General features: G+C 51.9%; 9 protein-coding genes across 9 annotated transcripts; 5 read left to right on the top strand and 4 right to left on the bottom strand.

The window, feature by feature from the left end:
* Positions 1-680: 680 nt before the first annotated feature.
* Positions 681-1,919, top strand: VTN49DRAFT_7845 (uncharacterized protein; the record flags this gene model as incomplete). Its single annotated transcript, XM_069416159.1, has 1 exon — positions 681-1,919. The coding sequence occupies one exon, from the start codon at positions 681-683 to the stop codon at positions 1,917-1,919; it is 1,239 nt and encodes a 412-aa protein (XP_069272206.1).
* Positions 1,920-2,141: 222 nt separating this feature from the next.
* On the bottom strand, positions 2,142-3,993 carry VTN49DRAFT_7844 (uncharacterized protein; the record flags this gene model as incomplete). Its single annotated transcript, XM_069416158.1, has 3 exons — positions 2,142-3,675; positions 3,731-3,848; positions 3,900-3,993. The coding sequence occupies 3 exons, from the start codon at positions 3,991-3,993 to the stop codon at positions 2,142-2,144; spliced, it is 1,746 nt and encodes a 581-aa protein (XP_069272205.1).
* Positions 3,994-4,228: 235 nt separating this feature from the next.
* VTN49DRAFT_7843 (uncharacterized protein) lies at positions 4,229-5,016 on the top strand (the record flags this gene model as incomplete). The annotated part of the gene is made up of 3 exons (XM_069416157.1): positions 4,229-4,379; positions 4,434-4,804; positions 4,867-5,016. 3 exons carry the CDS (start codon positions 4,229-4,231, stop codon positions 5,014-5,016), a joined length of 672 nt encoding a protein of 223 aa, XP_069272204.1.
* A 1,895-nt stretch (positions 5,017-6,911) lies between these two features.
* VTN49DRAFT_7842 (uncharacterized protein) lies at positions 6,912-7,811 on the top strand (the record flags this gene model as incomplete). Its single annotated transcript, XM_069416156.1, has 5 exons — positions 6,912-6,936; positions 7,046-7,132; positions 7,197-7,306; positions 7,466-7,578; positions 7,625-7,811. 5 exons carry the CDS (start codon positions 6,912-6,914, stop codon positions 7,809-7,811), a joined length of 522 nt encoding a protein of 173 aa, XP_069272203.1.
* Positions 7,812-8,547: 736 nt separating this feature from the next.
* On the top strand, positions 8,548-10,133 carry VTN49DRAFT_7841 (uncharacterized protein; the record flags this gene model as incomplete). The annotated part of the gene is made up of 2 exons (XM_069416155.1): positions 8,548-8,845; positions 8,902-10,133. The coding sequence occupies 2 exons, from the start codon at positions 8,548-8,550 to the stop codon at positions 10,131-10,133; spliced, it is 1,530 nt and encodes a 509-aa protein (XP_069272202.1).
* A 401-nt stretch (positions 10,134-10,534) lies between these two features.
* On the bottom strand, positions 10,535-12,312 carry VTN49DRAFT_7840 (uncharacterized protein; the record flags this gene model as incomplete). The annotated part of the gene is made up of 9 exons (XM_069416154.1): positions 10,535-10,699; positions 10,768-10,913; positions 10,979-11,039; positions 11,098-11,237; positions 11,294-11,421; positions 11,474-11,782; positions 11,845-11,957; positions 12,014-12,192; positions 12,243-12,312. The coding sequence occupies 9 exons, from the start codon at positions 12,310-12,312 to the stop codon at positions 10,535-10,537; spliced, it is 1,311 nt and encodes a 436-aa protein (XP_069272201.1).
* A 342-nt stretch (positions 12,313-12,654) lies between these two features.
* VTN49DRAFT_7839 (uncharacterized protein) lies at positions 12,655-13,481 on the bottom strand (the record flags this gene model as incomplete). Its single annotated transcript, XM_069416152.1, has 2 exons — positions 12,655-12,973; positions 13,039-13,481. The coding sequence occupies 2 exons, from the start codon at positions 13,479-13,481 to the stop codon at positions 12,655-12,657; spliced, it is 762 nt and encodes a 253-aa protein (XP_069272200.1).
* Positions 13,482-14,444: 963 nt separating this feature from the next.
* On the top strand, positions 14,445-14,881 carry VTN49DRAFT_7838 (uncharacterized protein; the record flags this gene model as incomplete). The annotated part of the gene is made up of 2 exons (XM_069416151.1): positions 14,445-14,520; positions 14,583-14,881. The coding sequence occupies 2 exons, from the start codon at positions 14,445-14,447 to the stop codon at positions 14,879-14,881; spliced, it is 375 nt and encodes a 124-aa protein (XP_069272199.1).
* Positions 14,882-18,402: 3,521 nt separating this feature from the next.
* On the bottom strand, positions 18,403-21,083 carry VTN49DRAFT_7837 (uncharacterized protein; the record flags this gene model as incomplete). The annotated part of the gene is made up of 9 exons (XM_069416150.1): positions 18,403-18,634; positions 18,691-18,832; positions 18,927-18,995; positions 19,053-19,073; positions 19,099-19,218; positions 19,283-19,368; positions 19,431-19,462; positions 19,523-19,698; positions 21,038-21,083. 9 exons carry the CDS (start codon positions 21,081-21,083, stop codon positions 18,403-18,405), a joined length of 924 nt encoding a protein of 307 aa, XP_069272198.1.
* Positions 21,084-25,884: the final 4,801 nt, after the last annotated feature.

Genomic DNA, 25,884 nt, shown 5'->3' with positions numbered 1-25,884 from the left:
GAGGGATGGAGGGGCAGCTCTGCCTGAGGCCAGAATGACAGGCCCAAATGGGAAAAATTGCAATGCCCAGATCAGCCAAGAAGCTCCCTGGATGGATCAGATCGGCAGGATTGACTACCGATCAAGTAATCTGATTTGCTCAAACGGATGCGAGCTCGAAGATCTGCCTCCAGGCCGAAATCGCTCCTGCTTGTGATTGGTCCAAGAGAAAATCTCCCTCTGAGCTGAAGCTTGATTGCGTGATGCAACGTTACGCTAACCTGATTGGTCTAGGCTGGTCATCATCGGAGTCCGAAGAGGTGAACTAAATCGGCAGTTGTCGAGGTTGACAGGATGAGTAATCACGTAATTGCATGATAGCTGAATACCGAGAACGGAAGGTACCGAAATCAGAGCTAGGGCATAGAGCTGGTATGACAGCTTGAGCAAGGTTGTATGTGCTCCTCTGTGTATCCTATGTACGACTCGTCTGTAGAGTTCAGCTTTTCAAATTGGAGAATTTGTGTTATTATATGCACACCCCGCAGTCATACCAGAAGCAGCATGGAGAGGATGAAGCAACTGGAGCAGAGATGGAAGGCACGACGTGGTTCAGAAATGGGTGAATCAGTCATGCCTCGAGCATCTCTCACACTCGCTATCGTTCTACTTGTGATCTTACCTTGCTAGGGTTCATCAATATGACTATATTTCGAGGCCATTTTCCTTCGAAAGCGGCCATTCCTCGTGACGACCCGGACCTTCTTCACTTGGAGAGGCCGCTCGAGCGGGTTCCTGGCGATCAGTCGCCGCATATGGCTTCAAATCCAGATGCGGAAATGTTTCGGATGGGAGCATCGACTGCAGAGTTGCCCTCCACCGGCGGCAAAGAGACCTCTCTTTTCCGAAAGGTGACCACTCGTAAACACCGGACGGCCTGGGATGGACTGTCAAGCCGCGTGCGCCGGTCTCTCAGTCACAGACTACCATTACCATCGACGCGGCGTAGAGCAAACTGCACACCAGACCTCGTCAGTGAGCAGGGCTACGACAGCGACGCCCATTGCATTTCCACACCGAGTCTGTCGGACCGCAACCAATCAACCTCGAGTATGAAAAAGGAAACAGTAGTCAATGACGGGATTGAAGTCCCTGGTTTGGGCGTGAACATGCTGGACCCAGCCACCATTGTGGACACCCCTTCCTCAAAGAAAAAACCCAACACTGACCCGTTGGCATCCCCTTTGGTGGTGCTCAAGCGGAGAGATGCAAAAACACCGTCACCACGCAGTCCCCGACTTTCATTTGAGACAGCATACCTGCGCTGGAAACGCGGTGACCTCAAGAAAGATCACAGCTGGCAGTCTCCACGCAAAGACGCTATCACACATGAGAGCAAGTTCACTGAAATGTTTGGGGTGGAAGCAGCAGGATCCTCCATGCTCGCACAGGACTCGCAAGCACCCACGGAATTGAGGCGCGTCAGCGTGGGATGGATGTCCGAAGGTCGGCGTCTGGGGTACGGATATTCGTTCGTCGAGAATGACGAGAATGACGGCCCGGAATCCGACAAGGCCGGTAAGAACCGGGCCGCCTTTGGTGCGTCCTGCGAGACGGAATCTCCATCCCCAAACCCAGCGGGCAAAGACAAGGAACCAGATCGTCACAATCACCACCGTCCAGTGACTCCCATATCCCTGTGGTCCCGCTTCCCAGCGTACACCCGCGAGGAACGCAATGCCTCGGCAAGTTTCGAGGACGGCGTCATTGCCCGAGACTTTTGCACGAATGCTGCACCAGAGCGGCGGGCTAGTACTAGTTCTAGCAATGGTAACGGCTATCAGCATGGAAAATGGCGGCTCATGGGCTTTCGAAGGACGGCCCGAGGTCCTGTTCCGTGGACGTCTTCCGCAACGCGTAGGACAACGGAACCTGATTGATCTTGTTTCATGCCTGATAGGGGACGAGTATGATCAGCGAGATCGGTTCAGAGAGAGAAAGGTGTACCTTACATTGCACCACACTGTTACTGGTACGAATACCCATGAATAGCTTAGATCCTGCATAATGCATAATAATGACATCGAGAGCAACTGCTTTATTACTCAATGACCCTAATCATACAGACCGACGTACAATAATACAGATTGCCCAGATAATCATCACCCGGCAGCACCGGCAGCCTTTTCCGTTTGAGACGGTTGACCGTCCTGCTGTGACGGTGGTTGTTGTTGTTGTTGTTGTTGTTGCTGTTGCTGCTGTTGTTGCTGCTGCTGCTCCGTTGACTCATTCTGCCCGGCAGAATTATCAGTCTCCATCTTGACGGGGGCGGTATTCGTATTCCCCTCGCCGGAATTGCCGCCGCTGTTATTATTTTCGTTATTATTGTTGCTGGTATTGTTGGCAGCTGCCGCAGCTTCACGCTCCTTCCGCATCCTCTCCGCGCGTGCTGACTCCAGAACCTGGATCTCATTCTGCAGCTTATCATTGAGCTTGCGCGCATCGAGCAAGAGATGGACCTGCTGGACGAGCTTCTCGAACTCGCGACAGACACGCTCCGTGGGCATGACCAACCGCGGTGGGATGCCCAACTCCGCGAGTGCGGCGGCAAGTTTCTGCGTCTGGATGTTGGATTTTGCCTGCGTGAGCTTCTGGGCGCGATCGCCGCGGAATTGCACGCCGGCGGTGAGGCGCTCGTGCCGCTGGACGCCGTAGCGGGCCTCTTCGGCGGGGGTGAGTTGTTTGACGGCGGGTTGTTGTTGCTGCTGCTGTTGCTGCTGCGCGGCAGCGGCTCCCTTCTTGGTGGTGGCGGATGCTGGAGGGGTTTCTGTTCCCCCGCCGGGCCCGTTCTGGGATGGTGTCGCGCCCGTGGGACTTGCTGCGGCAGCGTCCGCGCCCAGGATCGAGCGTCGCTTCTTGCTCTTGTCGGCTTGGAGCAAGGACTGTAGAAGTTGCGATAGACCCTGGCTTGACTGGTACATGGTTGTGTTGCCGACGTGGTAGGGAATGTCGAGCCGCGCGTACAGCTCCTTGCGTTCCGCAGTGAGACTCTGCTCATGGCTGACGATCCGCTTCAGTTCCTCCAACAGGATGCCCTCCTCGCGCACTTCCTCGGCCGTGCGGTTGAGTTGCGCAGCAGCGAGCTCCTTTCGGTAGCTCTCGCGGACGGGGTCGAACTTCATCATCTTCTCATGTAGCTCAAACTCCGCCTCGGACATTTCGGATGGTGGGTGTTCGAGTGCAAGCATCGTTGCTGCCACGGTGTAATATCGCGCCTTGAGTTGCTCCATCGTCCGGTACTGCTTCGCGGGTACCAATGCCGTCGCCTCGCCTTCGCCGTTCTCGGACGTCTGTTGAGGCTTGTAGTCGTAGCGATCCGCGATCAACACCCATCTCAAATCATACTCCTCTACCAAGTCCATCAAATAGTCTGTTTCCTCCCGCGTCCAGTCATCGCTTTTCAGATGTCGGTTGTACTCTTCGTCCGTATATCTCCTCGGTACTTGCGCCTTGATGTTGTACTTGGCAAACGGATACGGTTCTGTCTGCTTGACAATCTCCTCCTCCGCCTTCCCATCAATCTCCATCGCAGAATCATCGGGCGGCGGACGTCGCTCCACGGGCTCGGTGACTCTTTTCCAGTGGCGTAGGACAAGTCCATCGCTGCGGGCCTCGTTGGTGAACTCGGTCATCCGCCTGAAGTTGCGCGTCAGCATTTCTCACGCGATAATCGCCTGTATGGCCGACATACCATGGCCTCGCCTTTGCTTTGCTCCATTTCGGACGACCCTTGTATTTGGAGGTTTCGCTTAACGAGATCGGGGGCGCGCGCTCTCCGAGAAGCGCGTAGAGTTCACGAGTAATGCCCTCTGGTTAAAGAGTCAGCGGTGCCGGGATGATTTCGACGCGCGTCAACTTACCAGGCCTCTTTTCGATGACTTTTTGCTTCTTGTGAGGCCGGGGCTGCCCGTCGGCGGGCAGGTCCAGCATGTCGCGAACATCTGCGGCGGCCATGATGATCGCGCCCGGAATTAGATGACTTGAAACGAGTATTTAGAACGCGATCAATCAATGAAACCACATTTATCTTGAGGACTGTTGAATCCCGTGGCGTTGATGAACAGTCCTGATCAGGTTACCCAAAAAGTTCAACCACGCCAAGACTTTACAGGCCAAGTTGACAGTATCAACTCTCAACTACGAGTACACACACTGAACAACAACAAACAGGAGATCAAACTCTACAGCCATGGCGTCCTCACGATACGGCCTGTCATGGCTGTCGATTTTTGCGCTCGTCAACTTGCTCATCGCGCAGGCCCAGGCCCTGCACCTGTACTTGCAGGAGAAGCAAAAGAAGTGCTTCTTTGAGGATCTACCAAAGGACACTCTGGTTGTCGGTATGTGATTTCCAGCTTCCTGATGTAAGATTGAAATTACTAAAAGGTGAATAGGGAGCTACAAAGTGGAATCTCTCGACCTGCCGACAAACACCTGGGTTGAGGATCCTACGGGACAAATTCTCATCACCGTCGAGGAAACCTTCGACAACGACCACCGCGTCGTCAACCAGCGCACCAAGCGCAACGGTCGATTCACCTTCACCGCTGCGGATGCCGGCCAGCACCGATTCTGCTACACCCCTCTCCCAGGGAACCCCAAGGGTCCTTCCGATGTCCCCGTGAAGCTGACGCTGGACATTGCCATTGGAGCATCCAGCAAGATTGAGAGCGAGGATTCCGAGAAGATGGCGAGCATTGTGCAGCGCGTGCGGGACCTCAACAACCGGATGGAGGATATTCGCCGGGAGCAGATTTACCAGCGTGTATGTGCTGTCGTCGTTTGATTTACTCGATGCGAAGTTATCGGGTGTCTAACCAACAACAGGAACGGGAAGCCGAATTCCGCGACCAGTCCGAAGCGACCAACTCGCGAGTTGTGCGCTGGACGCTGATCCAGATCGTCGTCCTGTCCATCACCTGCGCTTGGCAGCTGTCGCACCTCCGCACATTCTTCATCAAGCAGAAGCTGACTTGATTGGTCTGGCCTTTCTTCTTTTATTCTCAAAAGTATAGGTCACCGCAGGGATGGTTGGTCAAGGATGTGCCGATTTTATTGCTCGGAGGCGTACTACAAAGGGAATGGTTTGGCAACGAATGTAATGATACCTGTCATCTTTAGTGTCGGTTAACCTGCTTCGTCTGCATATACGCGTACGTTGGCTTGATGGGATAGACTGGCAACCATTGCGATCCCCATACCATGAATAAACACTAATAGCATATGGCATTGAGTCCTCGACTGCAGCAAACCATCTTCCAGTTGTCAGAATAAGTGGTGCTTGCTCTCTCACCGACTCTAACGAGGTGTACTCTAGGCGCGAAATGAAACGTCTCACAGACCCCCCAGACCACAAAGAATAGTGTGTTGCACTCTCTCTCAAAAACTTTTTCTACGTAGGTATGTACGACGATTCCCTCCCGAAGATCATTGCACGATCTAGAGCGTCCTGTCTGGCAGTCTACCCAACAAAAAGCCCTTTTCTTTTTGAAAGGTTTTCAGAATTTCCCGCCTCTAGAGATGAAAAAGATGCCCAACCTCGATTTTCAGGAGACTAAGGACCTCGAATTCCATGCAACAACGCGGGAAATGCCTTCTTAGATCACCGGGGCAGATCTATCAGCGTGATAACTCCTTCCCTTTGGCTCGGTCTTTGCTCCCTACGCTTTATAACCGAGTTTCTCGACCAGTAGTAATCGAGCCCGGTGAAATTGAGAGATCGAATCTGGCCATTGATAGATGGAGATCGACGATCTTTCCACTGTCGGCCTGCTGACAAGATGCATGCATGTACGCTTGAAGCTGCAGATATCACAGATCAAGGGCCCCTTTCTTGGTCCTGCCGCAGGGCCGGCGGTTGTGTTCGCAGGGCGCGGTTGCTGACTTTTGTTCCGTAGAGGTGATGGCAACTTCGTGACCGCTTACAATTGACTATATTTTTGGATATCCTTTTCCCTTGATGTTGGGGAATCATCATGCTGCAGTATCCCAGGCTAACTGAGTACCGAGTACATAACTATTACTGAACGCTTAAGAAAGTTCCAATTTTCTCGAGACTTTCCGCTCCGCCAAGATTTGGATATGGGAGTTTGTGTTTACTGTAATAAGTTTAGTATAAATGTAATCAATATATTAGCCATTTACAGTTGGCGCGAAAGTTGGCGCCGACGATGACTCATCCTACCCCGCAGCCAATGACACTTTCTCTTTTGTGCCCCTCTTGGGCTCCTCATTGTCGAGCAGTGCCTTTGCATTCCGATTGATTCTCGTTGCATGGACAAGCTGGTAATTCCTATGTTTAGCAAAGGGGCAGATCATTGTGACGGTGATGTTTCAGAGTCATAAGATCTTCCGCCACATGACGAACGTTGAATGTCTGATTATAGAACAAACCGGGGAATGGAAAGCGTGAGGCTTTGGGGCGAAAATGACGCCAGCTCTGAGAATCCAAATGCTGACAAAGAAAACCGGCTTTCTGAATGAAATATGGGTAACCGGGAATACGGATAAAATGAAAGAAGAAACGGAGGAGAAATGAAGAAACAAACGGGAAATCCCCTTCGGACCCACGATCTATCCACGGTTCATCGAATGCTCGTGCCAGGGTTAGGGCTTTGTCACGGTTTCGCTTCGACGCTGCTTGCAGACATCCTTCCCGCTTTCAGCCAACTGTTGATTTCTTTGCAACGCGACTCAAGCGAGGCAAGCGATCAAGAGAGGGCACTGCTCGACCGCTTCTTTTATGACATTCTGCCCAACCGTGTTTCATCAATGGTTCGAAGTAGGGTTTTTGGCCTACGGCATCGAACCACGTGGTCGAGGGTGTGAATCAGCGAATCACGTGGCTTTGTAGCAGTACACCGAATCGTCGCATGGCCGGCAGAGCGACCGGGTTCCGTAAGTTCGTTGCTTTGCTCCGAGTACGAGCTCAAAGTACTATGTCGTACTGGCGGCATGAGTAAGGGTACCGCGACATCCTTGCTGGGTCCCCATGTGGCTTCAATAGTGCCAATGCCACTGTCGCCACTGTCCAGTGCCACCCTACTGAACACTTTCTCTGGCCAATATGTAGGGATTGGAGCCGACTGCAGTGGTGAATTTCTTTTGATGGCCCGAGCAGAGATGAACTGCTTGTTCAATTTAATCACCCCAGCTAGGACCGAACCTGTTGCTGGTGACGCCAGCTCGCAGCGCTAGATCCTCGCAGTGGTATCGGAGTGGCGGTCCAGACCGCGTCACCATCGAGCCTCCCATGTCGATTGAGGCGGTAAGCTTAACTCAATCAAGAAAAAAAGAAAAGGCGAGCAGACGCCGCACGGTCCTGATGGCTAGGGCCCTTGGGGGGCCATTTCTTTCACGCATCTCTTTCACCGGCATCACGCGCGCCGGCTGATCATGGGGTCCAAGAATGCTTCTTTCCATGTAGTTACTGGATATCTGTACGGAGTACCTTCAAGGATCACTCTGCATCGCCGCCTCTCCATGGCGAGTCCTTGCCGAACAAAGCCCGATGATCGGCGACGGCAGGCTGCGAATGATGTAAGCTGCTTCCATAAGCAAGCGCCAAGCCCGCGCGCAATTCCAGTGGCTGGTTGGACAACGGAACCTACCGGTGGGCGAAGAACAATGGAAAGCGCTACCCGGTCTTCCGGGATGCGTGCCAGCTGCTGATTGGCCCATCCACCGCTCTTGCCGTTCTCGATGCCCCGGTCTGGAAAGTCGTCAACCAGGGAAAGCGCAGCATGGCCGGGCAGGCACCTTCCTCAGCTTGATCAGAACCAGCCCCATCTGGCCCAATCGGGAAAAGCGCCACAGGGTTTCCTGGTGTTCTCGATACTTTCGGGCTTTGACGTTTGGTTGGGTAAGATTTAGGGTAGAGAGAGAAAATCTTCCCAAAAACCAAAAAAAACGCCTCAGATCAGAAAAAAAAAAAAGCCCCAATTCTACCACGACTGTAGATTTCTCGTTCCCATACCGCCCCTCCCCCCGGTCGCTGCCGCTGCCGTGTGTGCCTCGAATCTCCCCCATCCGAGCTCTCACGCTGCAGACTCCCGATCGAATCGCGTGGTTGAATCCCAAAGCAGCCCCAGTCTAAGCTGACGTTCGCTGTCGGTGACGGTCAGCCAAGTCTGCAATCGGGCATCACGGCGTGCTATTTTCGACTAGACACCCGGAGGCATCGGAGTCCAATTGTGCCGCTGTTCCTGGGGGTTCTGTTTGTGTGTTGCTGCGGGTGGTTGTCTGTCCTTCCGCCCATCACGCGGCTCGCGATAGTTGCGTCTCCAACCCGCGTCGTTTCCCGTCCTGGATTCGCCCCGGGTCGCACACCGCCCATCCGCGTTCTTTCTTCGGGGGGTTGTTTGCTGGACCCCTCCAGTAAATCTATAGATTCGACACACCGACCGAAGGAACGTTTGACGGTCATGGTGGACGCTGCCTTGTGAATCCCAAAGTCAAACGTCCTTTGCTTGCTCGCTCATCGTTTCACCCAGACAATCGCGTATCATCATGACAAAACTGTTCCAGCTTCACGAGCAAAAGCCCCTAAGCAGCGCCGAAGCGGATCCGCGCAGTGGTCCCTACGACGTACAATCCCCCATGTCCCCCGCATCAGCACACTCGACGGCGCCTGCGTCGCCTGTCGCGTCCGTGTTTTCGTCGCGACCACTCAGCAGATTCTCCAATTCGATGTCGTCGCTGGGGTCATACTCAGGCATGGTGAATTCCATTGAGAGAGAACGCTCCGGATCATCAGGCACTCAGCTGGAGGAGGTGAAGGAAGCAGAATTGGAGGATCAGTATTTCAGTAAGTTTCCCCTTCAGACCGCGCGCTTGTCAAACTGGATCTAACAAGCCCTTCAGAGCATTTCGACAATACATCCCATTACTATGATGAAACCTACTCGTCCACCATTGATTCCCGCGAGTACGAGTACGATCTTGGCGATCAACTTCAGCCGTGGGACCCTCAAACATCACAAAAGAGGCGGAAGTCCAATTCATTAAAGGGGCTGTCCCGCTTCTCAACACGAGTTACGGCACGCTGGTGGGCAAAAGGCACCTCAGATGACGGCACTGGGGACGACACATTAGGCGGCATTCTCCGTTCACGCACCAATTCGACCACGTCTGCCTTGGCCGGCTCCGGGGTCTTATCGTCGACCCCGACATCTCCGCGACGAATGTCCCGCGATGTTCCTCGGCCGAGTCTTGACAGCCAAGACATCGAGAAGGCCAACAGCCTCGGTATAGATAACTCGGAACGTCATGTCAGCACGCCGCTGCTCCCGCCGACGTTGCTTGAGCAGCAGGCCGAGCCGATCGAAGAGGAGGTGGCATCACCGTTGCAATCGCCGTCCGTCGTGGATGTGAACGAGGGGGCCGCATGCTTCCCATCGCCATCGCCGACAAGTCCGCGGGGATCAGCACCACAGTCGCCGCCGCTATCCACGAAGCCTTCGGTCTCGTCCATGAACCGGGCACGGGTGAATACCGTGCGGACAATAGCCGGAGAAGGGGCGCCGCCACTGATGCTTTCAGACGACAAGGATGAGTGGGCGGCCAAGTTGGGCCACGCCAACTTCACCATCCAGCCGGAGCCCTATCTCCCCGAGTCGTGCGACGCCGCCGCGTTTCGCGAGTTCCAGAACGCCTGGGATCAGGCGCGCTGCAACTATGCAAAGCACCTGGTGCGGACGGGCGAGCACTATGGCGTCACATCAACGATCTATCAACTCACGCAGGAGAAATGGGCCACCATCGAGCGCCAGTGGAAGGAGCACTACGAGACCCTTGTGGCCAACAGCGGCAAGGTTGGCGCCGTGCTAGGTCTCACCGAGTCGCACATCCACCGCGACGAAGGTGTCAAGCTGCCGCGGCTGCACGACAATGCCAAGTTCCCAGAACTCGGCGATGAGGAGATTGTCGGGCCGATGTCCGTTGCCCCGCCGCCCCGCGCCAGCACTGGCGTCGGCACCGGTACCACGGCGCCGGCGACCGCGGACCGACCGAACAAGAAACGCACCTTCTTCCGCTTTCTCCAGGATCTGATGGGTGGGCGGTCTCTGTTAGGGACTGCTTCCAGCCGAGCATGATGGATCATGAGGGCTGTATAAATATTTGTTTTCTTTCCATATCCATTTGCATATTGGGGGGTTTTACGAGGTTTATTTACGACTGTGATGATTCATGCATGATACCACCACGTTCCTTTTGTTTGATCTCGCGGGATGGGGACACTCCTTCTGACTGCACATATTTTACTAATTCGCTCCTTGACATACATCCCGAGGCATGATATGGTGTTATGTTGTAAAGTGTGTGATATTTGCTTATATATCCAGCCCTAGCGACGGGGTATGTTTTATATATTTTCGTTGTGAAGGGAATACTGATACTTGACGGGGAAGACCTTTTGATCCAAATATTTATCATAGGCATCAAACCATTGTCCTAGGCATGTAATTATACACAGCAAGGTCCAGCCTCGCTACAGCTATACCCAAAAATTTTTCCAGATCGCTTTCTCCTCTTCCGTCCCTCGAAACACAAAATCCACCCGCGTGATATCTTCGAACCCTTCCTCGAGCTTGGGTTCCTCGTATCGCCGTTGAAAGTCGATAAACGCCATACCGGGTAGGGGTGGGCGATGTTCGGGATTCTATTCAAATGTCATTGCGATTAGCTTGAGGTCTCTGATAGGTGGTTAAAAGATTCGAATGTACGTACCAAGGAAGGATTCGCTGCACGGACGGCATCGTTATGGCGACATAAAGCCGCCGGCGCGGTAAAGTGCACGCATCGCGCTGGAATTTTGAACGAGCGGGCGAGATCGATCCATTCTTTGCGGACTTCAGTGGAGGGGTTTGTGTTATCTTTCTCCATCTTTTGTTAGCCCTGGGTGGTGAAAGAAAGGTTGCTTGGGAGGGTCGGTGCTTACCGACTGCAACTGACGAGCCTTCTTGTAGGCGCTCTTTGGCAGCTTTGATGCAGTTTGCGCGCTATCGACGGTTCGTCAGTTGACTTGTATAAAGCCTAGGCTGGGGGTAAGGTGCGCACCGATTTGAGAGTGTCTTGATTGATTCGTTCGTATCCCTGCGGCTGCAGGTATCGCCAGTAAAAAGTTGATTTGCCGGCACCGGGGCTCCCGCAGAAGATGACGAGCTCTTGGGGATGGAGTTTTGAGAATGTCGGGACCGCTGAATTCATTCATTAGCTCGTCGTCAGTGAACTGGGAGAAGTGGGCTGTATTTACCCGCTGAATCAGGTTCTTCTTGAATGTACTTGGCCGGGTCAAACTCCCGAATGACCTGTTCCGGGCTCGCGTTTAGGAAGAACTCTTCTGGCGTTTTGAACGGAATGCCAACGTTGGCCGCAAAGTCCCTAGCTCGCAATCAGCCAAGCTGCGCACGCTCCAATAGGTGTACTGTCATACCGATCAACGCAAGAGTGATCTCCCTGCCTCCCAGCAGCATCTCCCACAAACACCGATCCTTCGAGATCCACCCGATCATCAATATCCAAGTCGTAGTCATCCAGGAACTCCTTCCACATGCCCGTGCGCGGCTTCCGGTAGTCGTCGTACTGCGTCGCGGCGTAGATGCTGAGCGGGATATCCAACTGTCGCATCACGGCGGTCGTCATTTCTTTGAAATTGGATAGGCTTTTGGATTCGCTTTGCCCGCCTTTGAGCTCGTTCTTGAGGCTGACTTTTTTCTGGTTGGAGATGACTACAACTATATACCTGTCATCCATCCACATTGTCAGCTTTGAAGGTGCAAGTTGGGGAAAAAAGGTGCATAGTACCCCTTGTCGGTCAACTCCCGCAGACGATCCGGCACACTGGTATGCCACCATTTCCAGTCTCGCGCGTTCCGTGCAAACCGGTTCCCGGACGCGGTCGTTATGAGTGTCGAGTCCTGTCCAGGGTTCAATCAGCAATCGGCTTCAAGTCCGAGGTCTCAGCTCTGCATACAAGGTCAAAAGCTGCAATCCTCCTCTTCTTCCCTGCCTCTTCATCTCTCCGCTCGGGTTGTTCAGATGTACTCTTATTGTCATACTTGCCCACAATGAGGCTCTTGTTAACGATCCGCCATGTGATTTTCTCTGGTTTCTTTTGCGATGCCGGGGTGAAGAATGAAGCGATCGCTGCCTCTAAATTATATGATCAGCATTGGCATTTGAGGGTAAAGTGGTAGGCGTACTTGTCGTGGTTGATTCAACCTTGCGCTTCACTGGAGGCGGAGACACCCCCGGCGAGGCGGATCTTTTCATTGCGCTCACCCCGGCAAATATTCTGCGGCTAATAATCAGGAAAATGGCTGCGGAGTTTGGTGTATCAGCGATTATTTTGGGCCTTTGGGGGTGTGTCCTTGGACGTTACGCGCGCGAGCGAAACCTGTGCGGGGAGACGCGTGTGGTGTCAAGTTGGCCGTCACGAAGTCACATGCCGGCATTTATGGAGCTGGGGATCAACAGGCAGCAATGCCCCATTGCACTCGATCTCGATACCACCGGCAAATTCTCTACGAGAAAAGTACAAGAAGGCTCGTATTAGGCTACAATTCTCGATTCGATCTGGGGTATCACCGTTCCGACCAACGCCAGGCAAATGCACTATTTCACACGAGTATCCAGAGATAACCGATCGCCCTGTTCCAGTCTCACCGTTGTTTTCAATTGCTCTCTCACATTGAATAAATGCTGCGTGGCTTCCTTGACGAGGTCTGGGTTAGAGCCGTCCTGCACCGTCACGGACGCCTGGAGGATGTAAGCACCGCTCTTGTCCAACGGGGACAGGTTCTGCAACGGTGGAAGGAATCGGCGCGGCTCAGGGAGCGACACCTCGTCGGGGAAGTTGAGGACACGGTGCAAAAAAAGAACGACGTCATTGTAAATGAAGACATCCCCCTCGACTACGTATTCAGTTTCGTAGCTTCACCCACATACATTAGCAATTCCTTTGACCAACCCCCGGCCAATTCTATTACTCGCACGTACCTATAACCCCATGCCCTCATTGGCGTCACAATATCCCCCGGTGGCAGCGCAACTGTACTCATGACGCGGGAAGTAACGGCCGACCGTGTACCCGCGTCTGGGATATCCCTCCACTCCATCCGCCACAGCTGGCTGTCGACATCGTAGTCGTCCGTGGACGTCGTGCCAAAGTCGGCCTCAGTGACAAGCCCGACTAGCTGCGTGTAATACGTGGCATTGGCGAGCATCTTGCTCAGCCGCTGCACCTCGGCGCTCTGCTGTAAGTCCTGGCTGCCACCTCCGCCGAGGCGTGGATTGATGCGGTTGCGGGGGCTCGGGGCCTTGAAGACGAGACGCCGCTCGAGCCGGCGGCGCGGCTGCATGGCCGTGAAGCCGGCCAGTTGTTGCAGGAGGTCATGGTGGTGGGATGCCGGGACGGAGGCGAAAAGGAGGAGTTCGTGCATGCTGAATGGGTAAGCAGTGGATGGTTTTGTTTAGGTTTGGGTGTGGGATATCTACGAATTGGAGACATTGTTCTTCCGCCAACTGGCTTGAATTAACACACCAGCAGCCGCACTCAATCATCCCTAAAAGTCCAACATGAGCTCAATCTACGGTTCTTTCTCTGGAGTAAGGTCCATCCCGTCTTCATTTTCCCCAGACTGAAGAGTCGATGATGATGGCATCGTGTATGGGCACACTCCCTCCCAGTCAGGATCAGATAGACTGGAGCCAATCACGCCACCGAATTCCATTATCAAAAAGATGTGTGTCAAAGATCAATTCCAACAGCTTGATAAGATGCTGTGGCTCAATTGGTCAATTTATGTACACAAAGTTTCCCGCCTGAGATGCTTCCCCAATTCTCCGGAACCCAAAAACGTCGTCCTTCACATGTTTTAGGGAGAGAAGACCGAATTGCGCCCGAGAACCCGAACCAAATTCCCTGATCCAAGTCAAGATCCTTGCCTTTTTGGGATGCCGATTCCCAATCAAGATTCATCGAGTTCTCAGTTCGGCGAGATGCGCCAATCACGTGCTAGCCCATCACGATTGCCGGTGAAGCTTTGTTTCCTAATCGAGCCGACGCGCCCTTCATTCCGAACTGGAGCTCTAATCGCGGGTTGAGTTGGCTGCATGCCGATATCAGATCAGGCCCTCCTCTCACGCCATCTCTCCAAGTATTTATCCTCCTCCCGACTACCGGTAGATCTCGTCATTATTTACTTTTCTCCATCTCAGTTTCCGTAGGAAAGCCAAAGCTCCATACCTCCCCCGAGTCAGACTCCGCGCCATTCCACCGGAAAAAAAAGTAGCTTCCGGTTTCCTCCGGACTGCCCGCGGCCAACTCCCCACGAAGCTTTGAAATCAATTTATTTTTTCCTCTTCTCCTTGCATCTCATCACAGTCGCCACCACTCCTGCACAATGCGAGCCACTACAGTCCTTCGTAGCGCCGGGCGCACTCCCCTGATCAAATTTCTGGGCAAGCGCACTGTCCCAGGTCAGTACCCTTTCCAACACAGTTCGCATTCCAAACTCGACATCTGGACTGACGTCGGCCAGCCTCGGTGGACCACACCCCCCGAGCACATCCAGCGTCGCCCACGCAGACTCTCCCTGATTCCTTCGCTGCCTACCGCTCCAAGGCCCAGCAGCATGGCCCCCTGAACAGCCCGGGCCGGCAGTCCTCTCTGTCCTACCGTCCCATCGGCGCGACGCCCGGTGCGGCGCTGGGCCCGGTTACCCCCAAGCCGGGCGAGTACTTCGATCGCAACGAACTGCCGGAGCGTTTCCGCCGGATGCCCTGGACTGAGGCCGAAATCGAGGCTGTCCAGACTGGTGGCGCGAGCCTGTTCAACTAAAGCGTTGTAACGGCTTGACAGCGGATGACTGTGTCATCGCTGATGACTCGGGAGGAGGGTCTGTATGATATGATTATTATGCATTGCTATGCGGCCAATGCAATACATGGCACCCGGCGACGTGCCCCAGACGAACGATCAACGGGACGTGACGTCACCTGATCACGAATTCATGTTGAGACTCCAAAAGTCGACTCTGGTGTCGATCTTTGTTGACGTGCTGGTTCTTCGTCATTATTCTTTGTTTCTTTTTTGGCGTGCGATTGAGCGTTTTTGATATCATGGGTCTGCATAGAGGCAGCGATCGGTTATCATTGTTGTTACCCTGGAAGGTTACACGGTTTTTTTCAAATAATACAACTTATCAGTTTTCATGACAGTCAATGTTAGCACGCCGTCAAAGGCGACAGACTCCTGTACTATGGATACATCACCACCGCGTCGCGTTGCGTGTATTTGTAGAACGCTCAACGAACTACATCCCTGTTCACTGAACACGGCAATCTATCCTCTGATGCCTAATTTCTTCCATTGTTTCCTTCGGCGTTCACCTCGAACGTTAATTGACTGTACACGGGTCACCACTGGACACACTGCACGCCGCTACGCAGAACGCACGCAGGCACAGCCGCATAGGTCCCGTGACGCGGCAGAACCCTAACTTTCACAACTGCTGCCCTGTAGCGCAGAGCCAGGTATAAATAGGCCCTCTTCTCCCTCGTTGCATATCTTTCTTCTATCTCATATTACTTATCTTCATTTATTTGATTACCTTGGGTACGGTTATTATCTCACTTAATAGTGGTACTCGAGATCCAACTCGCAAGAACTGTCACATTGGCGTTCCTTGGAATATCCCTTCGGTTGATCGAACCCAATGAGATACCGGCCCAAGCCGCAAGATAATGAGGTATCTGGATTGCACCTCGTGATCAAGAGATTTTACATCCGAGGTGCGCAGACAGGTTCTTACCTTGTTGAGGGGATCAGCAAATTGCGCAAATCGTTCCCCCCTGACTACTTACATTTATACTCTCGTTGGAACCGCGTAAGCCAGCGCATGCCGGCCCCAGGCGTTCCACACAAAGGCTTCACTTGCGGCCACGTGCTCGATTGTGCGCGGTCACTTTCTATAGGCAGAGTGCGCTCTGATCTCCAGGAGGAGCCAACTTCAAGACGGTCCATCATGCATTACTACGACAAGATCTTGACTCCTGGGTATACATACACTCTCGTCACCGAGATAGCCCAGTGCTGTTCCGGACTTGTGAGTACAATTCAACCTACTTAATCATCCCCGTCACTGACTCAGCGTCCACGCCCAGGTTCTACGCACAGACGCCGGGCTCGGTGCTTCCCCTAGAGCAGCACTAACAGAACTGCTCTGCTCAAGACATATCGGACTCTGACAGCAAGATCGAAAGCGCGGAGAAGCCATGAAGCTTCATCACGATACCCTCAGCACCGACCTCGTCAGTACTGACGGATACTTGGGCTAGTCATGGCTCGAAGGCACTTGTCTGTGCCCAATCTAGGCTCCTCCTTTCCACCTTTATCCCATAGCGCACCCCTTCGTTATTTATTCAGAAAAGGAATGGGAAGGAGGCGCCTGGCCCAATACTAGCGCACAAAACCTTGGCCAGTTCCCAGCCACACTTTGCTGCCATGTGTGGCAAAAATTATTCGACGATTACAATGATGTCGAACACCAATGAGAGGCGGTTTATCCATGCACATCTTAGCGTTCGTTCTCGAATTCACAACACCATCAAAAGGCTCCATGACGCCGCGGACGCAAAGAACCGGGACGCAAAAGGGTAAAATACATTTACCCCGGTAAAGTGCAATTATTTACGCATCTCCTTTTTACCTACGTCGCGAGGTCAGTCGCTAAGGCCTCAGAAAGAGGCGCACCCAACTGGAAAAAATGGACCATCATGTGCTGGCTTCATATTCTGCGGCGGCATACTGACACTGGTCCATCGCAAAGGGCGACTACTTCCCCCACCAGCTTTTCGGAGCCCGGCGCCTGATGAGAAGTTGATTTATAGACCATGGCTACCGAATTTCACTACGCCAAGTGGCCACTGCTTGTAGAGGACGATGCACCTTGGTGCGGCTATGGAAACTCCCAGTTCATGCCTCGTCCGCCGTCTCTATTCATTATCATCGACAACGCAGACATGGCGTCCCATTTTATGCCCAAGGTTCAAGCATCATCTCTCGATGGGACTATCGTCCCTCTTATCGGGCTGGGCGAGTCCCAGAGAATATAGCCGTCCGTGGCGTTCATGGCTTGCCCCGGATCCAGGTTTACGATACGACTTTACACAGTCGTAAACGCTGGATCCGGCAAACTACTATAGTCTATGGCACTTCTTGCCCTAATTTCTTTAGGGATGAGCGAGTACTGCGACCATCTCATCCGAATTTGCACACCGCCGTTCAGGTCTCAATGAACTTCAACAGATTCGGCTTTGAGATTCATGGCGAATCTCTGAACGCGTATCATTTCAATACTCTCAAACCATTGCAAGCCGTTTTCGGCTGTTATTCTTTCGTTAAATGACCAGCAACGCGAAAATGAAACCCGCACAGCCCATTGAATCAAATCCAGATGGACGCCACAGCTGGACAAACTCTGAATGTCGGCGTGAATCCCGTTATATTCGCCGGTGTTAATCCCCGGGAATATAACGGTTCCACGTCGACAGCCCTTTGAATTATATTCGCTCACCTCCTCCCCTGCCAGTGCGAGGTTCTCCTCAACGATGAAAATGTTATTCAAGACACATGCTCAGGCTTCCTTTCGTGAATGACTGATCATATCCGATACAAGCAAGACGTCAGGAAATGTCAAGCATGAAGGCTACGTACTTATTTGATGCAGTACCTCGGGCAAATTGCTCCAAGATGATGTTTACATGCTTGTTTATGGGAGATGTCGGTTTGATGCCTCGATTGAACCCGTGAAATCTATCTACCTATATAACAAGGCATTGTAGTGGAGCTGTATCTATACAGTTTAGTCGAGCCTGATGGCTACGTGAACGGTAGCATGCCATTGAAGTACTACTATCATCTCCAAACCCTGGGTACGTACGAGAACATGGTGGATACACTGTTAGGAGTAATACCACTCTCATCCTGGATTTCACCTGGTTACGTCTCGGGACGCTGACTGTAGACGATGTTGCTGCCGGTATCATTCGTGGTTAGTTTATAGCAAATCCGAGTTACTAGTAGTGCTGCGTAAAAGCCACGGGGGACTCATAAGTCGAACATCACGTGAATGTCGCGTTTACGGCCGTCTGCGTGTCCCTGGTTGGCAAGGATAACGACCCCCTCCTTTGTCCACTGCTTGTGTCTCGTCAGAGCAGCCAGGGCTGCGGCCTCGTAGCCGTTCGCTTCGGCCTGAGCTTGGTTCCAGGCGCCCAGTTTCTTCCGTTCGAACAGGTGAGTCCTGAATTATTACTTTTGATGTGGAGAAAGGGAGACCTAACAAGATGACGGTCCTTTTGCTAGACGTCGTTAGGAATGACAAACTTCTCCACGTGGATGTTCACGAAGCCGGCGTCCTTGAACCACTGCTTCAGTTTGGGCCCGGGTCGAACTTCTACACCAGCCTGCTCGAATGCGCCGTAGACTTCATTGTAGTAACGTTCGAGCGCGGTGCTTTTATACCTGCCGTCTTCCGAATATGGGTAGGCGTCCAAGTCCTGGAATTCAACCCATCCGCCGGGCTTGACTGAGCTGCACCCAGCCAGAGAGCCCAAGAAAAGAAACAAAGAAGAGCTTCAATGGCCTACCGATAGCACTGCTTGATCAGTTTTCCAAAGTCCTTGATCGAGAGGGCCAGCAGTCGCGCATGGATATAGTCAAATGGATTGCTTTCATACGTCCAAGTCAGACTCGATGTCGTCCACCAGAAACTTAACGTTCGGAGGAACGCTGCAAAAGCTTGTCAGTCGAGCGACTTCACTACAGATTCATCGGGCCAGACTGACAGTGTCGGCTGGGTCGGGCTAAGATCACATCCGATCACCTGCGTCAATCTCAGGTCTACCCGGTGTCACTCCTAAAAGTAATACCTCCGCCTGAGGGTGCTGGTCCGCTACACTGAGTCAGCATGCGTGTTCTGCATCGGCAAAAACAAAGCAAGCAGACTTACCAAAATCAATGGCCCAGATACCTGTTCCCGTCGCGAGATCAATCACCCGCTGTCGATTCTCGATCGGCGCCAAGTAAAGCTTCCGGTGCAATAATTAGTGTGAGGAAAAGTTCGTGTATCGTGTCCAGGCGGTCGTTTTCCGATTCGTTGTTGGGGAAGAGGTACGCTAGGAAATATCACAGATCAGTTTATCAGTCTTGGATGGCAGGGCAAGAGAGATAATCTCCTACATCCATCGCGATATTTATGGTAGCTACGGCCGTTTTCATGGCGAAATTCGAGCACTGACGAGGTCAGCGACGCAGGGTACGAGTATCTATATGTCGAGGACGTGAGCATGACCCCGAATTTCGTGATTTACGACATCACACCGCGTACAGCTCATCGCCATAAGACGAATCGTTCTCATACTGAACGATCCAAGTAAGCAACGAGCTCTGATGTACTGCGATAGAGAAATGCTATCGTACTGAGTTGTGCTTCTCGCGAAAATCAACCGCGCGTGCCCGGCCGGCGAATGCTTCACCCTCATCGTCGGTGTCATCGTCAGCCGTGCGCGCCTTATCGGAGTTCCTTTTGTTCTTCTCCCCGAACTGAAATTTCCTCTTCTGCTTCTTTGGGGGCTTCTTGCCTGCCCACTTCGACGCTTGTCGGGGCAGGGTCAGTAGCGGGAGGGTCAGTCGAGGCGATTGCCTCTGTTTGAGCAAATGTTTCCGTCATAATCGAATAGACAGGTATTACTACGAATTCCAGAAAGAGCGACGATTGATGGACCACCCTCCACAACCCAAAAAATGGACAAAGACCGTGTTGTTGCTGGACCGATTCAGATACCCAAAAGCTGGCTGCAACAGCAGACGATTTAACTTTGTCCACAGCCCCAAGGTACCCAAGCTCAGTATTTAATGCTCTCAAAAATGGCCGAGTATCAGAATCTCAAGTTCTCCCACGGTATTTCCGCGCCTCTGCCAAGCTGCAATGGTGCCAAAATCGACAATAGCGGCAGCCGCCGTTGGGGCACTTGGTGACCAGGGATACATTTCTCTGAGCCGTGATAGCCAAACCTCCAACGGCGAAGTTTTAAACTTGGTTCACCCCTAGGATGCACCGACTGGCCCGGATTGGCCACAAGTATCTCTGAAATAATTGCTGCTCAAACAATCTGCCAATCAGCTCCGACGGGCCGACCCATCTCCGCTTCCCCGGCTCGAAGACCTAACTTAAATTTCACCGGTCAAAAAAGTTATCGTCATTCGACAGAGTCCCAGTTTAGTTTCAGGCGAGCCAAAACACAAGTCAAGCTTATCAAGGGAATACCATCCCAAGCCAACATTGAGTTCCTTGACCGCAGTCGTATTGAGACATTGGAGGGACGTGCCGCATGCTGCTGGAAATTAGTACGCCCAGACTCGACCTGGCACTCTGGCCTTCGGATTCTCCGGCTCTTTCACCCCTCCCCTCATTTTTCTGGTTCTTCGGGGCTCGAGTGTCTATAGACAAAGTTAGTACTTAGCAGGCGTACAATGCTAATGAGCTAGGAGATACTAAACTGATAATGCATCTGCGACAGAGTTTCTCGTAAAGGATGGCTGATGATGCATGCCTTGATAAGATGATATTCAGAGTCATGTAGACATATCCCACTGCTGATGAGCGAAAAAAGCTTGACACTCATCAGTATTACCTTCCTCAAACTGTAAATTGTTCTAGGCGAATACTTGTCAGAGGATATCAGGCAACATTTCGACATTGTTCTCTGGTTGCCGCGGCTTACATCTCGCGAATTTCGTCCAAACCAACGTACCTATACGATAGTTTGGGGTAGTTATATACGTGAAAGTTTACCAGAAAATCAAGATGATCTTTTGCAATCTGAATACGTGGTAGCAATCTCTCTCTTATGTTCTAGGGTAGGTAAGAGCACTCAGCCTATCGGATGCATGCTAAGCAAGAAAGGGGTCACGTTCGTTTCAGAGTATGCACACTCTGCATGCTATTCCGCGCAACCCGATAGGTACGGGCGTGTGACATGGCCGAGCCCTAACTTCACAGCTTCCATCCTCCAAGGACAGCTGGAACGGGTATAAATAGGCTCTCTTTCCCTCTTCTTTCTACTTTGATTTCTTCAAACTTATCAAATAAATTATTCTAAGATAACTTTATTCGCAAAATGCGAATGATACTATCTGAACTCCAATCGATACAGAACAACTACACTGAGCCCAAGTTCCTTGAAAAAATACGGCCTTGATCAATCGTTGGGGCATATCTGGGATATTCTTTCCCTTCAGGCATCGTTGTCATCCACATTCAATACATCTTTCATATCTCAGAAATGGAGAAGGCTAGATCATCATGGGGGAATATAATATCCAATCTATTGGGTTCGTCCTCTACAGGATCTGGCGGAATATCCACGCATGAAGGGGTCTATAAATAGATGCTTACATCACTACCGGTATTTTCCCAAGTGCCATCTTCTAAGCTGAACACGTACCTGCTGACTACCACAAGCAAAGCTCGTGAGTGATGCCCTCCTCGTCACCAACGACAGTACTGGTGAGTATTGCCCTACGTGTTTGAACCCTCCTTGGCTGACTAACACGGCAATTACTCTTCGCAGTCTCTCGGACACGCACCGAAATAGCTCCAATCGTTATACTTTCCCCAAAGAATTGGTTAAGAGCACTGCCTTGCTCAAGAGCTACATTGAGCTAATCCCGTCTTTGAAAGTTCGGTGCCGACATGGCACGGGCAAATACTCGACTTTTATATACCAAAGGCAGGTATTCGTACTCTGCCCAGGGTTGCTCCGACGTCTTCTTCCCACCTGCATCACACAGCTCTGTGATAGAGGTTTCTGAAAGGACGGCATCGAGCTGAGAGAATGGACGATTCTTTGTGCGCCAGTGTCCTTTAGGAACGCATACTCTTCCCCCCGTGGCTTCGTTACTAACAATTTTCAGTCCCCTGCTTTTGTCACGGCATTCAGCCTGGGTTCAGGTTTACAAGTTTACACATCGTCTGTATATCCTGAACCTGGCTACTACTACGCGACCCCTCTTGCTTGATTATTGCACGACTGACGAGTATTGTGGACGTCTCGGTCGTGCATCTCAGACCGCCAGCATTTATTGGCATGCCTCCCTCGAGTGATCCTATTCCTTTTCTTGTCGAGCTGATATTACTCGAAATTTCGAGCGCAGAAAACACTTTGCGCCCTTTATGGGCGCCTTTACATTGAATTCCAACAGCACGGTTTATTACTACCGTGCTCCTCTTCTTTTTTGTCCTTCGCGGCAGGCAGGGAAGCAGATGAGCTTCGAATATCACGACACCGAATGTTCCTCGATGGGACGTAACACCGCCGCGATCGGTTTCGCAATGAAGCATTGACACTCAACTGTGTCTGGCATTAGCCCCGGCTCAGGCTTACAACTTTACAAAGCTCGCAAACCCTGAACTGGGGCTGGTAAGAGTCACTACCGCGCCTTCTCGCCCTCTTTCATGGTTGGGCCGTATCCCGGCCGCATCTCCAAACGTCAGATCATCGTCAACTGAATTTTCGTATCTCAGCTTGAACTACTCCATGTTCTTTCTCCTCGAGCTTATTCTACTTGAAAAAGGGTTCATCGTGTCCCAGAACGCTGCGTCGCCACGAGACACACAACTTTGAAATTCTCCACGGTACAATTTACCACCGTACCATTGTATCCCAGAACAACGGATACACCATGCCATGATGATGGCAATTGATATCCACCTCTCCATCCAAAGTCATTTTATTGAGACGATGGCAAATAAACCCGACGAAGAGCCTGAACCCATATCAAATCAGTCTACGAGTACGATTGCAAGCACTCTCAAACTGCGCAACCGGTTGTTATTGTCACCTCCTGGGAATATTGAAGCCGGCGTCCGTGCCGCACATGAATGAGGATGGACGACACGTCAGATTGTCGGCGGGGGGTTCTGTTATATTCGCTGGTGTTAATCGCCAGAACACCAGGCCCTCGCCGACGACCTTGTTGCCAATATCAACTCTTCCTTCTGTGTTCCCTGCCGATCCATGCTCATCAAAAGATGTTTATTTCAAACACTGGAAGACACGAAACGGGCTACCGGCAGTGAGTGGGAGATAAAAGCCCAAGGGATTCCCCTAGGGAACTGAGGAAAAATGGAGGTTACTCCGATTTAATACTGCCTGAAAAGTACAATGGCAGTATGATGGTTGCGTTCTCCCTGCATGAGCGTCTGCCTTAGGCGCACAGGATTATCCTGTTTCTGATATTTTGGTATCTCTCTACGGTTTTTGTTCTGACTGCTTTATTAGTGCTGCGGCAGCGGCTCACGCCGTGGCATTCAGTAAGGAGAACAGGAAAACCGGTCCAGAGATGTGCCACACTTATGGCTGGCTCGCTGGATCCCATGAATTCAATGCAGGAACTCATCAGGATTATGCCAAGCTGGTGGATTCAGGTCAAATTGCTTTGATTGAGCCCACAAGATCAAGGGTGAGTTATTGGAGGCGGATTCCAGTCCATAGAATTAAAAAAAGCAAGCGCAGTCAAAAACGATGAGTACTTGCATACTTTGGAGTCGGCAGATACGTGTTTACATCATAGGCAAACGAAAACAACTACGAACACTGCACAAGACACGTCAGCATCAAAGCACGGGAGTTTGCGTGGCCGTTGACAAAACGTCGAGGCCATCTGGCCAATTAGGGCTGGATCGGAGCAAATCGGAAAGACAAACTCATCGGATTGGAACGGATCAACTTCGGCACATTTCTCAAACTCCAGGAAAACCGTTGCCAAGAGACTGGAATTGTGCCGTGATGTCTGATGTCATCCCGCCTCTTCTATTGAACTTGGCGTGTTCTCATATGATGCTCTATATCATTTGCAGCATCATACGAGAACACATTCGAGTGGCAATGATGCGTTGATCCTTCTAGAGCGAGCTCGGATCGCGTCGTGATCATGACGGTGGTGGCTTTTTGGAACGCGGTTCTGACTCAGAGCCAAGCAGGATTCTACCAGGCAACAAAGCGTTCTCCCGCTGGCCCAAAATACTGGATTAGCTTCAGTGGCGCAATTTAGCTACGTCTTCAGGATTGATCAGACGCGCATGGAAACGAGGGCGAACACCCTATTGCTCAGAATTCGAGCCAAATTGCCTGGCATTGGAGGCCCAGCTGGCGAACGAGGACTGAGATTACCAAGCGAACATCGCGCGACAAATTAGTCTGACGGGCTTGCGTGGGGGTGATATTGCGTCAGATGGTTATCAGGAAAGGAAGTGCCGATATGGATGCGTGGCACGGGCTATTAGTCGGTCTGTAGGCTTGCTGAATCAGCGGTCTAAAGTCGACGGGAACCGCCCGTAACCGGCTGCTAAATTAGCTAACAGTGGGCGCCAGCAAGGCAGCAAGTCAGCAACTACATAGTCGTATCTAGCCACCGGCCAAACTCCGACACGTATCGCGACGCCACTTCGCAAATTGACAGCTGTTCGACTGGGCAAGCAAAGGTTAAATCCGACTGATGGATTCGCCGCCGACGATAGAATCAAAGATTCCGATTCTGGAAAGTAACTTGGATGGCAGACGGCGGTAGTTAGTCCCAATCCAATCCTTGCACTCTATCAAAGTATACACAGAGTCAGTCGCACTCGAAATGGAAAGGACTGCTTGGTCATCATAGCAGGGGACCTGACAAGCTTGTGTTGGATCCCAGGGAACTGCACGAAAAAGGAAGTTGTCATTTACTTGGTCTCCTGCACATTTGTTGTTTTGATATGGATCCTTAACCGTTGTGAATCACTTCGATCGCTAACCTGGTTCTGAACGGCAACTTGACAATGCTCTGAACGTCTCGCGAGTACAACAAGAGCACAGCGTTCACCCGTTTTCGCGGGATAAGCAATGCCATTGTCGACAATTCCGTAGAGGTTATCGTGGAATGTATCACACCTGTACAGGTGTCTATCGCACTTTGTTATACTCCGGTTCGCTGCTCTTGATAGTTCAGTCTGTGATGAGGGTGGCCTCCGCGGTTTTCGAGTATTGTTCCGAGAGAGAGAGAGAGAGAGAGAGAGAGAGTTCAGCGACCTCCAACACGTAAATGATCCTGTTTCACCTATGTTTACGCAACTGTACTCGTCTGAAGCTTTGAAGGGATTTCTCTGAGGCCGCCATTGCGACTTGACGCCTTGTTTTGCATTGGATAGGCATGATCCTTGTTCTGGGAAACCGTCTCTTAGACGTGCGTGAAGGTGAAACGCTGCGAGCGCTCAATGAATTCGTACAGAGAAATTACTGGCACACGGAAGATCTGGCGAGGATTCGAATGCGTGTTACGCCCGTATATGGCGATATGCTGGCCGCGACCCTCCCCCAAAATTGCGGATCGTTGCTTTCCATGTAACGATTACAAGGCAAACGATAACTCTTGGTGCGAACAGATCGTCCATCTGATTATTTTGATTGATTTTCACATACGGTTGGCCATTGCATGGCAGACCAATCCGGACGGATAGTATCCTCAACGAGGCTTGATGAATGCTGATGTGTCTGCTTTGTGTGAGCTGGACGGACCCGCCAACCAACGTCATCAAGCAATTCTGCACCTACGCCCACGTGTGGCCTCTCCAAGTCCACGTGAAATTTGCCCATAGCAGCCACCCGAAAGACTCGTGATGTACTGAGTCTGTGGCCCGCGTGTCGGCCAAAAGTCCGACGGAACACGAGGCAGGCCAAGTTGATGTGTGGCAGTGGCGGATCGGGCCATTGCCCTTGCCTTCAGCGATTCGGGGTCTCGGCCATCGA

This window comes from Thermomyces lanuginosus (assembly GCF_041956635.1).
Source record: "Thermomyces lanuginosus strain ATCC 200065 unplaced genomic scaffold VTN49scaffold_7, whole genome shotgun sequence".
Lineage (NCBI taxonomy): Eukaryota > Fungi > Ascomycota > Eurotiomycetes > Eurotiales > Trichocomaceae > Thermomyces > Thermomyces lanuginosus.
The sequence above is the reverse complement of the archived record's forward strand: the minus strand, read 5'-3'. Positions and strand labels throughout refer to the sequence as shown.